General features: G+C 42.1%; 1 protein-coding gene across 7 annotated transcripts in view; it reads right to left on the reverse strand.

The window, feature by feature from the left end:
* Window positions 1-8,270, reverse strand: part of IKZF2 (IKAROS family zinc finger 2) — a 146,713-nt gene extending 138,443 nt beyond the window's left edge. For 5 of the 7 annotated variants that reach the window (XM_061607695.1, XM_061607694.1, XM_061607690.1 and 2 more), the window contains exons 1-3: window positions 6,346-6,425; window positions 4,843-4,891; window positions 4,142-4,246 (exon numbers count right to left, since the gene is read on the reverse strand). In XM_061607695.1, coding sequence (XP_061463679.1) covers window positions 4,142-4,246; window positions 4,843-4,891; window positions 6,346-6,348 — 157 coding nt within the window. In that variant the 5' untranslated portion in view covers window positions 6,349-6,425. Of the gene's footprint in view, window positions 1-4,141; window positions 4,247-4,842; window positions 4,892-6,345; window positions 6,426-7,559; window positions 7,850-7,870 lie in introns of those variants that run through there. The other 2 variants (XM_061607689.1, XM_061607688.1) reach the window with 2 other exon arrangements.
* Window positions 8,271-16,219: the final 7,949 nt, after the last annotated feature.

Below are 16,219 nucleotides of genomic sequence, written 5' to 3' on the forward strand. Positions count from 1 at the left end.
GAGTTGAAAAAATACTTGAGCCAACCTTGGTCTAGATTTCCTATTTGTCAGTCAAGGCAACCCAGGACTCACAGAACTCATCATAGCAGTTTCAGTAAATACAATGGATGAAATGTTTGTTCCAGTAAAACCAATGGGAGATTTCATTCAATATTTACGTGAAGCTGGATAAAAGTGCCAATTCTCTACTTATATATGTTTCTCAGTGCTCACTAATAAAATTTTCAAGATGGTATTCAAATTCATCATCCCCCAAAGCACATGCAGTTCTTTTACTCTCAAAGGAGAGACATATTGCACAGTATATATAATACTGTTAGTTAGCTGAGATAATCTTGTGTGGCAAATAGAGGGGGGGGGAACCCTCTTTCCCAAGCATGTAATTTTACTTGAGTTGGGTGAGAATGGTTTGTTTCAAAAGCAGTTGTTTCCCTCTCTTGTCTGGTACACACACTGTTTACAGTACATAAAAAAGCCAAGAAAATTGCCTGTTATGGGCTTCTTCCTTGTTTCAGCTGGATACAATACAGCCAGACTAAGGCAAGGGATTCAGTCCTAAAATGATCTATTCAGAAGAGCCTTGAAGAGCCTCACTACAAATTCTCCCATTATTTTTTGGAGCAATGAAATCTTGAAAGAATAATAGAATCAATACTGTTGAACTGGGGTGGGATGGATATATAAGGGGAAACAATTCCATATCCCATTTCATCTTCCATTAAAGCTAAAGAATTAAGCTATCATTCCCACATACATTAGTGCACCATACCAGTATGATGAAATATTACCATTCTAAGGACAGAACTAAGTTGCCTACAGGTCAGAAATGAAACAAGCACAGAGAGGATTCTGTTGCCTTCAAGGAAAATGTAAGCAGTACAATGACCCAAATCTGTAAGCCCAACCATACTGCTTGAGTCTAATGATCCTGATGTGAAGGTTGGTCTGATAAAGTTTTAAAACCTCAGCTACAGCACTCCATTGCCTGTTGCAAAAATCCAAATATCAGCAACGTAATGAATGTGGTACCTCAAACATCAGAATGCACTCAGCAAGCAACCTATCTTCTTGGGTCTTGATATTTTTACATATTGGGGTTTGTTTTGTTTTGTTTTAAACATATTTGGCCATCCCAAGTCTCTTGGGAGAAAGCAGCATACAATCCCAAAAGATCATCCCTTAATACAAAATGGAGAAAACAAGAACAGCAATAGTATAGAACATAGGTCTTCAACCAGAGGGTTGTGACCCACAGGTTGGTCGTGAGGCCACACCAGTTGGGTAGTGGCAAAGCTATTGCTGTCATGTTGAACTCTAGCTAAAGTTGACCAGACCAAAGGAGCAGCCCATGTAGTGTCCTGAGTAGGACACGTTCTTCTGATGAGACATTCATTTTATCGGTTTTCATGAGTGCCACAGGAGAAAAGCATGAACCTTTTTCAATAAGATACATATTTTTGACCAACCATATGTCCCACCTTCCTATAGCTATGCCTGTGGTAAGGAGCTGTATATGGACCAGTTGAAGGCCATTGGCATAAAAAAGCCTACTAAAGGGGTGGCTGGAGATTTGTGTGGAGTCCTTGCTTCAAACAGAACAGCTTTTTGGGGATCTGAACAGGCATACGCATGCCCTTCCACCTAATTGGTTTTAACAGCTCCGAGAAAAATACAGAACAGCTACTGAAGCAGCAACGAGAAAAGAAAGTATCCATCATAAACTTTGTGGGAAACTCCAGACACAACTTGGTTTCCGTTATATTTCATTAGACTGAACATTTATGAGAAAGAGAGACTGCTCAGTGGGTGAGCATATGTCTTGCATGCATGAGGTCCCCATTCAATCCCTGACATCTTCAACTAAAAGGATCCAAAGTAACAGGGCGAGGAAAGCCCCCTGCCAGACGATGTTTAGAGCTCTGACCAGTCTGAGCAGACAATACTGAACTAGACAGAAAAATAATCTCACTATAAGGCAGCTCATGCATTCAACAAAAAAGACGTAACAAAATAACTATATAATGGAACTATTCTGTCACAGCTGCTTAAGAACTCAGTTCAAAATACATGAAGCACCTCCTCTAAAGTCGTTTACAAATGGGTGGATATTTAATTAAAATCAAATTTGAAGTCCTCTCCACATATTTTAATGCTATCAATTCCCACAGAGAAGGGTTGGTGTCCCTGTGCATGTGTGCACATGTACACACACAAATGTGCATGTATTCACCTTTCATCAGAAGACCAATCCAGAAATTGCTACAGGTAAACATAGAAAAGTTATGATTTCTCAGAGCTTTAGTACCCTGTAGAAACTGGGAGCCCTTTTTTATCTTTTGAGAATAGGAAATTGCAGCTCAGAAGTGCACCACCCTATTGGCCTCTCCTAAAGTCCACCCCCCTTTCCCCTGCCTTATCAAATGAGACCCTTGGGCTAATGGTAGTGAAAATGTGAAAAATGGGGATCTGAAGGATCAGTGCTGCTGTTATGCCTACAGCACCCCATGGGTATGCAACACTGTCCAAGGAATCCCTGATGTAAATATTCAGAATCAGTGGAAGACTGCAATGAAAGTCCAAGTATAAACTGTTTTGAGATTCCAATCCTAAGTCCTCACTATTCGAGTAAAATCCCTGCTGCTTGGCAACAGAGTCGTCTCTGTTTTCACAGGGCAAGTCAGAGGCACAAAGATATGCCCAGACCACCTACTTGGAAAAAGACAAGTTTTAAAAGCCATCTATTTTAAGTCCAGGTTGTTAACAAATTTATTCATTGCTAATTTGGGTTAACAGGGTAGCACAGAGTAATACCTGCATTTAGATGTTAAAATACTGGAGAAAAAATAGTTGCCTGCTACAACTCCCATCAGCCCCAGCCAGCATGGCCACTGGATTGGGCTGATGGGAGTTGTAGTTCAAAAAAGTAACTTTTCCAAGCTCTGACTCTTACGCATGTCTACTCAGAAGCAAGTCACATTACCCTCAATGGAGCTTCCTCCCAAGTACACGTCCACAGAACTGCAGCCTAAATGGGGTAAACATTTGTGTCGACATAATAAAACAGGAGGAGTTTTCATTCCCATTATTAATAAAAAAGGAGATGAAGAAAATGAAGGAAGTGAGCAATAAAGTATTATAAATCAATAAAATGTATATCTGTACCCCAATTCCACAAATTTGGAACTGTCTAAATGTGCTAAATTAGGAGAAGTTGCTACATAAAGTTCAGTTCAGAAAACCAGCAATCATATTCTTTAGCAACATGTATGTAATAATGGGATATTTCACAATAACTCTCCATTTTAAAGGCTCATTAAACCTGTGTTTTATTCATAAACTCCTGGAGGACATTATAAATGACTGAGTGTAACACCTTCCTCTCAATCAGGGTTAATATGAAAATCATATTTTATTATTACAAGTTCATTCTAAAGCTTCACATTTCTAGGACAGCACTATTTGCAAAAATAAAAACACATGCTGCAGGAATCCCCAAGTAAATGCCTGCCGGGGAAGAATAGTCAGATGAAAAAGAAAGTTGTAAATTCAAGATTTTCAATTTTAGAGATCAGGTCAGATGAATATTAGACATTCCTATCAATAGCAAAAACAACCCACAATCCTTAAAAAATTAATTAATCTCTTGCAATTACAGCCAGTGACATTATACTCTCTAAGTCCAAGTTAAAAAGTTTCAAGTGGCACAATAATGAAAAAGCTATGACAAAGAATATGGTTTCAGAGGTGGTGAGAAGACTGAAGAGCCACAGAGAATAGCTCTTTTAAAAAGAGTCTTTAATCATTCAGCACATGGAATATATCTTTAGAATATCCTGGACTAAGTTTTCTCTCTCTTCATATTGTCTTTGCTTTGAAATCATGCTGAAAAACTGTTTCAGTCACAAAAGAAATCACAACCATTGCTAGCAAAGCCTAGGTTTTTCCTACCTGGTTCAGGTAAGTACCAGCACTCATAAGCCACCTTGGGATAACTCAAACTAGCAATCAAGCTCAGATAAGACATTGGCATGAACAACAACAACAAATCTGTCCCGTTCCTCTCTTCTTGTATTTGCCAACCACATAGATCAGACAAGAGTGATAAACCTGCTAGACAGAAGTCTTATGAAAGGTGACTTACTGCTTGTCATGTGACTTGGTGAGGTATGCTGCCCATTGGGTGTGCTTGAGGTGAGGTCAATTGCCATATTGGAGTGCTCCCTTTCGGGCGAAAGTTCATTATCACCTATTCCATAAGAGAAAAATTTCTATCAGTTTCATAGCAAAAATTGACATTTCTCTTCAAGTAAGAACACGCGTTTGTGAAGGGGGAAGGGTATTATATTTGGAAGCTCAATTCCCAACATAATTAGATTTTTCCACATCTTAGATAGGGTCCTTGTGGCAAAATAAATTTTAAAAAGGTAAAATTAATTGGCAGTGATCTCTCGAGAAATGGTAGGGAGATCTGTCTCTTGAGTTGCACACATGAACAAAACTGACTTTCATTTCATACTCACATCACTTTAGTTTGCATATTATGTATAATTTTAAAAAGCAGAATATGTCATGCCACAAGGGGACATAAAAAACAGAAAGAGCATGAGTATGAAAAAGTTACATTCTATCCTGCTTCCAGTTTCACACACACTTCCTCCTTCTATTCCTCCAAGGCAGTTCCAATACATATATGTATTTTCACTAAACTGTCCAAGATTTTGCACAAGGAGTCACCAAGCCCATGCTGCCTTAAAGCAATGAATTCAACAAGACAACAGAGAATTTATGATTTGTAACACTGAAAAATGTTTTTTTTAAAAAGGAAATAAAACCAATACTTACATGGCATGTATCCATCAGTAGCCTCTGCTTCCATAGTCAAAGTGCAGTGCTGTAAGGCAAAAAGTACACTGTCAAAGATGCCCTTGCTCTATCAGCCATTAAACATCTGGGCTCCTAAGCTATTTGTCCTTTTTCTGTTGTTGCTGCTGATTTAACCAGTGTTTGAATAGCAGAAAAGTCTCTGCCTAGGATCTTTCTGTAGGCATCCAAATGCTTAGGCAGGTAGAAAAGGCAACTTTAAATGCCGGAAACAAACCTGTGTGGAAGAAAGAAAGAAGAGGGGGGAAAGCCACCTGAATCACAGTTTCCTTGTTTCTAAAAAAGTCCCATTTGGGTCATGTGTGTTTTAACTGAGATGCCAACACTTTGTCAATAAACATCCTCCAAACCATGCTAAGGCTGCAATATTCAGCAGACTTCCTAATAAGTCCAGCTGAATTTAGGGGGACTTAGCTGTCAAGCAGAAACTTTTAGACTGAGCTGGACATATTGTGGTATGTCAATACTTTAAGATTTCCTGCCATCACAGTTATCCTGTGGTGCCTCTGTCTTCAACACAAGAAGATGAACTCATGCTTCGTTAGCAGAATTGCTGTAACGATTTTATCTGGGAACCAGTTCATTCTAACTTATCTAGCCATCCCTGGAACCATTTCTAAAATACTTCTAGACCACATGCTTTATAGTAATCTCAAAAGTTTCTTGAAGCACTTTACTAACAGACAACAAGCTATTCCTTTCCAGAAACCTAAGTAACTGTATTAGATGACGCCCACTAGCTTACCACTTGATTAAAAATAAAACAAAACAAAAAGGTCAATAATCATCACCATATTATTTAGGTGGAAACTTTAACATAAAAAAATAAAGTCACGTCAAAAGAAGAATTTCAATTTTTCCTCCCAGTCCCCAGCTCCCTTTTGCCTTTGGTTTCAAAACTCTCACTACACCAAGCAGTTAAATTATTCACAATGAGCCATTTCTGTATTGATCGCCAAGTATATTTAGCCCCAGCTCCTGGAATTTCTCCATTACTTACTGGAAAACAGGCAGCTTCATTTCTTGTCTCCTAAACCACTTCCCTTCACCTCATCCCTCTCCTTTTAAATATATATATATTAAACACTTTTTTCTGTATTCCTCTCTCTGGCATACCGCAGATCAAATTCCCAAGACACTCAGTATATAACGCTTAGATTTCAACAGGCGAAGCTGTCATCAGATGTTTACATGGCTTTAGAAATAACAATAATACTTGGGATCTAACTGCTTTCACAGAAGAGCAATCCCCTCCTGTCTTTTCAAAATTACCTTCTCTTCCCCTTTCTACAGGTAACGCACTAGGTATCAAAAAAAAGGTGCCTAAAAACAATAGGGGGTGGGGGGGAAATACTATCCCAGCCAATGAGATGGGGAGAAAAGAAAGGAAATATACAAAGGGGGGGGGAAGAGAGAGAGAGAGAGAGAGAGAGAAGTTCTATGATTAAAATAAAGTTTGTTCACCATTTCTAGCTTCTGATGGCAGCTTGTAACCCCTCCTCCCAGCCAAGAACGAAGAGACAGAGGGAATTATGGTGCACTGGAACTATAGCAAGATGGGGAAGCGTTTTGAAATAAGCCAGCCCCCTCTTTCTCTCTCTCTCTCTTTCTTTCTTATTTCCCCTCCCCTCCCCGCCTCCAGAGTTCAAGGGAAGAGGAAGAAAACTTACAGGTAGGTCATTCAGAGCAAATGGATCGGTGGGGAAACAAAGCAGTAAGGAAGGAGAAAGGAGCTTTCTCTCCCCCCCCTTTTTTTTCTCAGGATGGTCTTGTTGGAATGGCACGTACTTTCAGGAAAGATGAAGAACAAAAAGGGAGAGAGAGGTCAGCCAAAGCGATTAAGTAGACGAGAGAAAACTTGATCCACCGGTTCCTTAAGAATCGAGAGAAGAGGGGGGAAATCTTGGAGGAAAGAAGAAGAAAAAGAGAGGGGTTTTTGGAAGGAGTGGATGAGGGAGTTGAAAAAGAAAAAGAAAGAAGCAAAAAACCAAGGGCAGCTTCACAAGAACTGTTTTTAGCCCTAGGCAAAATAAAGAGATCTTCATTTCGTCTGTGTCTGTGTCTGTGTCTGTGTCTGTGGTGTCTGTGTTTCTTCCCGCGCCCATAGCAGAACCTGTCAAAGTAATTTAAGCCCTGCATTTTCAAATATAGTGTGTGTCATTCCAGCAAATCTTGCGATAGCGTTCAGAGAGATCTTATCACAGGTTTTCTGCATGCATCTTGCATGGAAGACGGCTGGAAACTGCAACTGACAAGCTCACGCCAGTTTTTTTAAAAAAGGAGAACTGATTAATCGATTGAACACCCTAGAAAACAGATTTCTGTTTTTAAACGCATCCTTATTAATAGATATTGTCTGTTGGATCGGTCGATCCGTATTGAAGAATGTTTTAAAAATAGTCAGACTCGTCAGTCCTCTTCACCTTTTCACACAATTATAACATTTATGTTTTGATTAAAATAGCAACAAGTCATTTGGATGCCGGCGCAGGAGATGCTCCATAATTACGCGTTACTCTGACAGACCCTCCTCTCCGCCTCCCTCCCCTTTCCAACACACACACACACAAGATACACCGAAGACAGAGATCGCGAGGCAGCATTTACATAGATAAGCAGAGCTGTTCTTCTTCCCCGCCACCCGCCAAGCAAAAGAAATACCCCAAGAAAAGATTTACCTCAGCAGAGCATGTAGTAAATCAATCCCATCACCCTTGTTTGTTTGTTTGTTTGTTTTGTTAATGAGCCTTTTCCTTTCTCTCTTTCTCCCTTTCTTGTCTGTGCCTAATGATTATGTGTTTGTGCACTGCAGTTGGTTATGGAAACTAAGGCAGTGGATCTGTAGCTAAGGGTAATCCTGTTTTTTACTTCCTCCATCTTCAGAGAGCAGGGTTAGCCTGGGACAACTGGTCAAACCCCGAGAAACCGATCCGGCAAACTCACACACTCCCTCACGCTCACACACAGACACACATTATACACATCTCACCCAGACACCCTGAGCCAGGGAGAGGGAGAGGGAGAGAGATCTGGGAAGCGTGTTGTCTGCGCTTGGCGGAGCTGCTCAGCAGACTCGGCAATCGATTACAGGACAAGTGTTCAGCTGCTCCCATAACACGCACGCAGCCTCTCTGCTCCCTAAGCAAAGGCTCTTAAGGTTTCTTCACCACCCAGAGGTGCAATTCAGACGCTGGATTACTGATCCTTCTTAACAAGAGGCACCTAAACAGATCTGCCTGTCTCTTCCCTCTTCCCTCTTCCCTCCCATCCCTCTCTCCCTCCCTCCAGGGTGAAAGCAACAACGGCGCAGCAAAAAGAAAGACAACAGCGGCCGGCAGCTTCCAGCTTGAAAAAGTTTGTGGGTGTTGCGTTCTTCTTGCTGCAGGACTTGACAGGAGTTCCTTATTTTTAACCATTTCCCTCCTCAAGTTCATTCTGTCAGTAAACAAACCAAAACAAATCGTGTGTGTAAAGTCATTGGTCTTCTTTAAACGTGATATAAGCTGGAAATGAATGATGTGGTGGAAGAGCGCTAAATCCATCGCACCTAATGTTAAAAAGAAAGAGAGAACTTGAATGAAATATGCATGGAAGCTGCCTTCTCTGACCCCATCCCTAACTCCACGTATGTCTGGGTCTGCTGTGGTAATTATTCAGTGGGGCATTCTGCACATGCTCAGAGGCACCCTCCTTTTAGTGCTTCAAGTGCTGAGTGCTGGCAATTAAAAAAGACTCTGAGTGCAGCCATAGCTTCCTCTTTGTGCAGTATTATGCCTGTCTCCTCAGAAGTCAGCCCCATTGTGTTCAGTGGGGCTTACTCCCAGGAAAATGTGTATAGGATTTCAACAGAAACTTCTGTTGGGAAACAAAGATTCTCATTAGGCCTATAGCATTTGATTGATTTAATTGGTACGATTAATGAATTATAATTGGTTAATTTAATTGGGCAATCAATTTTTATTTTAAAAAACTATTAATCCAAGTACATACACAAGTTGCAGATGGCAAGCACCATCCTAAAAAAGCTTTCTTTTATCTTACTTGGGAGAGAATGCCTCTTCTTTATTATTATTTGTTACAATTGTTTATATCCTGCCTTTCAGGAGACACATCCTTCCAAGGCAGCTGCATTTTTTAAAATACACAATAAACAGTGTAGTGATTAGACTATGACCTGGGAAACCAGGGTTCAAATCCCTACTAGGCCATGAAGCTCATTTGGTAACTTTGGACCAGTCATATCTCTCAGCCTAATCTACCCACAGGGTAGTTGTGAGAATAAAAAGGGGAGGGGAAGAATTGTGCGCACCACCTTGAACTCCTCTGAAGATAGGGTGAATTGAAGATAGAATGCAATACTAAATAATAAAATGTCAACATATAAAAAGCCATCAGAATCCTTCCCACAGGGCAGCCAGTGGTAGAATCAACATCTTCTAGGTTTGTATCTTCAATGATACATACATGAATCATTAAAAAGAAATTATACCAATTGCTTCAGATCTTTTTTTTACCGACATACAAATACACTCAAATTTAATCAGTATATTAATTAACCAAAACTCAAATGATTTATGAACTGTCATTGGGTGACATCCCAGCCCAGAATTTGCCTTGGTTAAGTTATTGTTTCTCCCCTGCAGGTCTGCAAAAAGAAAACTGTAGCAACCTTCCTTTGGATGTAGCCAAAGCTGCATCCCTAGGTATACCTATTTGGAAGTACGGTATGCCCTTCTGAAGTCAATGATGCCTACTTCAAATTAAGGATGATTAGGCTCAGTATGCAAATGAGATATGAAGTATTTGTAATAAGGTAGGCTATGAATATATAGCCTACATGAAACAGCCCCCCCCCCAAGCTTTTTCAAACTAAAATGCTCTCACAAATTGTTCTGGAAATTCTTTGTGAATGTTGGTGTCAAATGTTCTCCAGGTAATTTCCAGGTGCTCTGATATTAATTAATAGCTGTATAACACTCAATTATACTTGAGTGTTGATACTTGGCAGTATTTGATAGCTGGCATGCAACAACATTTAATATCTGACAGTACTGATGGATGATACATCACATTGACCAGGGCTGGCATCAAAAGGTGGCCAGGTTGGGCCCTGGCCAAGGGCCCCTGCAGCCCAGAGGGGCCCCTAAAGGGCCTCTTGTTAGCATGGGAGGGCAGCATTCCCCTTCTGTGATCTGCAGCAGGTTCCCTGCCATGGATCACAGGGAGGAAGCTTCCAGGCCGCCTGCCCATTCACTAGCTCCACCTACCTCTCTCCTGTCTGCTGCTGCTGTGTGCGCTATGCACACAGGCCATATGTTGTGGATTTTTTTCCCTTAATGGAGTCCTTTTCCAGGAAATGACACTGAGGCAGGTTGAAGCTTACAGCTGTTTATTATACTTACAATTGCAAGGAGCCCCGGCCAGCATGTGCTATGGCAGGAGACTGCCTTCTTCCCCAAATTGAGGGTCTTTTATAGGTTTTTACAATGTACAGTCATGTGTCCCAAGGTACCCAATAAGGGCTTTACCTGTTTCCCGCTCCCACCTGGCTCCATGATTCGTCAGGTAATTCTCCATTAAGAGGAAGTATGAACGCACACACTCATCTTTTGTCCGCCCCATCCTGTCACAACATCCGTCCCTTTCCACCTTATTTACATACTAATACCAGTGACCCCTGAGAGTGGAATTTTCCACTTCAGTCCCTCCTTTGGATTTATCAAAGACGTCCACATTCATCATTTCCATAATTGCACTTTCCGTGTCCTTTCTAGCCAATTCCATTTCTACATACATCTATCTTATCTCAGCTCTAGTCATGTTTTGAGCTCTGTGTTTCACAAGATCTGCACATGAACCACATACAATGGGGATACAATTCATCACACAGCAAAATAACAGTCCTATACGTACAATGATTATTCCCAAGACTACCATTCCCTTCAGCAGATTCTTTAGCCAGGTTCCCACATCAGGCAACCAGCTTCAAACATCCCAGGTGGCTCCTTCGTTTTGAACCTGGTTTGCTTGTTGGGCCAGTTTGTAGATATTGTGTATGGCACCCGTGATGTGGATTTTGCCAGCAGCATTGTGAGTGCAACACTCTTGCCCAACTAGTCCGCACACAACTTTCTTGGGAACTGGGTAAATAATCTCGAACCAAGTGATTTTGGAGGGCAGACTGCCTGGTTTATTATAGTTCGATATTTACAAGGGATAAGGCAGAAGCAGTTTCATTCAGGGAACTTTCGAGCATGGCACTGAGGTGTAATATTTGTAGGTGGTTTGCCCCTGCTCCATAAGAGGGAAAAAAGCACCCTCAGCCAAGTTTCCCCAGTGGTGACTACTGTATCTTCTATTGATTGGGAATCAATAGCTCAGTAATTCTGCACTCTCCCTTTAGGAGGAGTATTCAGAATTCTGATGCCTGTGAATACCAGACCCAAGTAGCCAGAGGCCCGTGCTCCTGGGGGTAGGTGCTTTTAGGCCTTATGCCCACAGATTCACCACCATGCACTGCAGTCTCTCAGGGTTTTGCAGCTCCTCATACTGGAACATGGCCAGATTGCCTGATGTATTTCCTTTGCAGGGGCTGTTATGCACTTTCTGCCATTTCTGTGCCCAGCTTCCACACCACACCTGGTATAACCATGTCACAGAACTTTTTTTCTTCCAAAAAGTATCCAGCTGTCTGCCATTAGTTGCAGAGATTGCTGGCGAGTACTGTCTCCCACTAGGGTACCATTTCCTGTGAGGTACCCACAGGAGGCCCTTGAAGTTTCAGAAAGGGAGATGCACTTGGGTGTGTTAAGGTCTGTCACCAGTGAGACCTACATTTCCTGCTAGACCGATGGCATTTAGAGGCACCCCTGTGAAGGATGTGCCTCCCTTATGGTGTGTGGGAGTGTGGACGCACACCCAGCAAGTGGTTTGGTTCAGTGCAGTAGAGGTTTCTACTAGCGGTTGTAAATGAGTATTTAGACTCCACTCAGTGGCAGCAAGGATTGTGCGTAAGGCTGAGGCAATTATTATTATTACCCAGTTCTTGTAGGTTCCCATCGAGTCCATAATGTAAAAACAGTATCTGTCACTAATATCAGACCACCCAGTCACCCCTTCTGTGGGGGTTATACCTTGTTGGTCCCACAGTCACCTTTTGGGATTTATTTCGCTTGTTCTCCCTTAGGAGCACTCTTCAGTTTTGTTGTCTACCTTCTCCCACTGGTCTGTTTCTCTGTTCCTCCTCAGTCGGAGCTGGTCGAAGGAGGGGGCGCCTCTTTCCCAGGGTAGCTCCTTGTAGCTGTCTCACTCACTCAGTGGCTGAGGGATGTGTGGATCTAAGTTTTTCGTTCAGCAACCTGGCTGTGGCGGCGGAATCTCCTGGTTGAAGCACACAAGCAGCTGCAACCCAATTATTTTCAATATTTTTTCCAATCCAGTTTTTCAATCTGCTGCTGCATCCCTCCTTTGGACAGGTGACCCAAGAGAAAATACGAGACGTCCATCAGCAGAGCGCCAAACACGGTCAGTGTGCTTGGAAAGAAAAGTCACTTCCTAATTAAAATATTACAAATGTATCCATTAAAGAAAAATGGAAGAAGATATACAAATACCATTGCTCATTATTATACACATCGTCATACAGCCATTGGCTTGACACACATTTACTGGGCTGCCTCTCACACACATACATTCTTTTCTCATCACACAGAGCGAGCAAAACCATTCCTTGATATTTTAGAGAAAGCAGTAGAGATAAACAGTAGGATATCCTTCATCATAGCATAAACAATTAATAGGAAAGTAAAGATTGAATAGGCAGACCACTGACACTATGCCAAACCCAACACAACATATACAAATCTGATTTCTTCAATGTCTACAATATCATACAGTAATTATGACAAGAGCAGTCCTTTCAAGCTTGGAATTAAGTTGTCTTTTAGCACAAAGTTCATCAGAAAATTGAATGTTTCTGTTAGGTGAAAGCTGACTTGGTCTGTAGATCAGTCTTGGAAATGCAACAATAACAAAAACAACCCCTGTGTGACAAAGAAGCAAACAGGGAGTTGAATCAGGACTACAGGAGATCGTGGTACCAAGTGAACAGGAACATTCTTTGGCTTGGATAGCAATTTAGGAATTGGAGAACTCAATCCTTGCTGGCTATATGTAGAGTTCTACATCTTACAAATGTCCCCCAAAACACCTAATTTATAGCTGCCACCAGGGATCTGAATCCACTCCAACTTCCCAGTAGTTGGGCAATTTAATGCTGAGACACCAGAATTCCAGCATCCTTTGTTGCAAAAAATGAATCACACACAAAAATATATTCTATAGGCTAAGGAAGGAAGGAGACTGGTCCTCTCTTCACTTCTCTATGAAGAGAAAAGACACCTCCTTTTAAGGAGAGAAAAAAAAGCTAATTCCAGTATGGTAGATTGCTTCTTAGACTCCGACTTAACCCATCTCTGATTAAACTACCAAGAAACAGGAGAAAACAGATGCAAACCTGCACATTCTTCCTTAGGCTAGGAGGATACAGAGGGCTGTCCCCTCAAAGAGGCACTCTTTAAGGCCATCTTGCCTCCAGACAGCCCAGATGCAAGTTACCCACAAGCTGTCCCTCCTTTGTCATTCCAAGGCTAAAGTTCAACAGCCATAGTGTTTCTTTTATGAATATCTTTTGCTAGTAATGTAAAACAAAGAAATGTTAGTGGCACAAATAAATTAGGTTTTGTTCCAAATTGGCAGGGAGTTCCAGTGGTGTGCATCCTATATGCAAAGCAGTTACTTTAAGTGTCTGACAAGGAACAAATGCACTAACATATGTTAGAATTATGAACAGCATTTTAAAGGGAAAAACTTCATGAATAACAGTGTGGTTTACATGCACAAGGTATGACAGTGAGGAAAGCACTTCCCTGGTTTAGTTCAGGGCTTACAATTGAAAGTCCTGGTCCTGGACAGCATCTGGGGGTGAGTTTCTGTTTTGGAAACAAAGTAACATTAATTCCCAATGTGAATTCTAATATAAGGTAGACAATTGCTGTGGCTGGAAGCTGTACATGTTGGTCCTCATTTTAGTAAAAAAAATGGTTTTGGGGGGAATATTCATTAATGGAAAACTATGCCTTGATGGATCCAAAGAAAACAAACCAAGCTTTCAAACTTAATAATATTAATATCAGTAATAACAAACTCCTTAGTTTACAGTGTAAAATCTTATCTGTAATGACTTTACCTAGTCACTAGAGGGCATAACATTAGACATAAACAACAAGGTGGTCTCAGTTGTCCTAAACTAGAAAATGGGTAAATCATACACCTTACAGGGGATGAGGATTTTTTTCCAAACAGATTACCTGGGTTCTAGCTCCTTCAGGAGAGGTTTTGTTCCCCTTATGAAAGAAACTTCAAGAAGTTTTGTTGTTGGCTTCCATATTTTTCCTTCTTAAGTACACTGCCATACGCACTCTTTCTCATCCAAGTTCAAAATTTAAACAGGGATAGGTTCCAATTCATGATCAGGCAAAAACACACACACCTCCTGCCTGTTGATGTTTAGGTGGCTGCAGCTCAGTACAAACAGTTAAAAGACATGAGCGCAGGAGAGCCAGATTTTTTTTCATAGTATTGTGACCTGGGTCTTTATCGGGCCACTTAAGAGCAGCGTTCCCAACCCCGGTGCCAGTCTGAGTAAACAGGGCTTGGCGTTGCTTGAGGGAGGGTAAAAGTCCTGCCAAAATTTGATTCACATCAGCTCACGTGGGGTTGTACACATCAAAAAGTTGTCCTAATTTTTTTCAGAAAATTCTCGGGGAGGGAGAGGGGGGGAAAGCAGAGCTTGGAAAAGTTACTTTTTAAAACTACAACTCCCATCAGCCCCAGCCAGCATGGCCACTGGATTGGGCTGATGGGAGTTGTAGTTCAAAAAAGTAACTTTTCCAAGCTCTGGGGGAAAGGCTGTTGCCAGGGGAGAAAGCAGCCTCCGTCCCCAGACAAAAGAGGGGCAGGCAGTGTAAAAATGAAGAGGGGGGAAAGGGGAAAAAACCCCAACAACAACCGATCTCTAGTCCCAACATACCCTCTCACACACATTTCTGGTAAAAAGCATATGGGTGCAGCAGGGGCAGGAGAGAGTGAGTCAGGCAGGGCAGTGGGGTGGGAGTTCCAGGGTTTGTTATTTGAGACTCCAAGGTGGGAGGCAGCAGTGCCCAAGAGTCGAAGGGGTCACCAAGTGGGACGGCAAGGCAATAGGGTTGGGGCCCCCCCAGACAAAACAGGATACAAAGGCTGCAAGGGTTGGTGCACAGACAATGAACTGTTAGAAACTTTCAATCCTTTTGTCCAATCTTTGGACCTAACCTGGATCCATAATTCTTACACATATAACCCAAGGGTGTTCCAGAATTGGGATAGGACTAGCCTGAACCCATTTTCAGGTGGGCGGTCTGGTGGGCAAAGGAGGTAGGAGAGGGGGGAAAGGAGGCAGAAACTGGGTGTCCCCAGAATAGGAAAGCAACAGACAGTCCCCCAGACCTTTTCCGTAAGGGAATAACCCATGCCTAGGCCAGCAGCAGGAAGCCGGCTTCAGTCAGGAATCCGATTTCGGCCAATTACAGGCAATCAGATTCAGTCAGGAAATCGATTCAGTCAGATACAGAAATTTAGATCAGAGGCCGAATTAAAGCTTCAAGCACTGCCCAGTAATTTTTTCTTACCGCTGCTGGGAAGAGACCCGTGCCTGAGATGACCAGGAGATCAAGTGGTCTGTACCGATGCGCACGCTGTCCAGCCGGCTGAGACAAGAGTTGGTTCCCAGCGGAGCGCCTGGAATCCTGCTCACAGCGCCATATGTTGTGGAATTTTTTCCTTAATGGGGTCCTTTTCCAGGAAATGACACTGAGGCAGGTTGAAGCTTACAGCTGTTTATTATACTTACAATTGCAAGGAGCCCCGGCCAGCATGTGCTATGGCAGGAGGCTGCCTTCTTCCCCAAATTGAAGGTCTTTTATAGGTTTTTACAATGTACAGTCATGTGTCCCAAGGTACCCAATAAGGGCTTTACCTGTTTCCCGCTCCCACCTGGCTCTGTGATTCGTCAGGTAATTCTACATTAAGAGGAAGTATGAACGCACATACTCATCTTTTGTCTGCCCCATCCTGTCAAAACATCTGTCCCCTTCACCTTATTTACATACTAATACCCCTGAGAGTGGAATTTTCCACTTCACTACCATCAACCAAGATGGCGACGGAGGCTTCTTTAAGGGGCTGATGCCCCTACTGCCATCTTGGTTGATGGCAGGCATGTGTGGTCACGTAGTGTACC

Source organism: Rhineura floridana, chromosome 2 (genome assembly GCF_030035675.1).
Source record: "Rhineura floridana isolate rRhiFlo1 chromosome 2, rRhiFlo1.hap2, whole genome shotgun sequence".
In the NCBI taxonomy this organism is placed as follows: domain Eukaryota; kingdom Metazoa; phylum Chordata; class Lepidosauria; order Squamata; family Rhineuridae; genus Rhineura; species Rhineura floridana.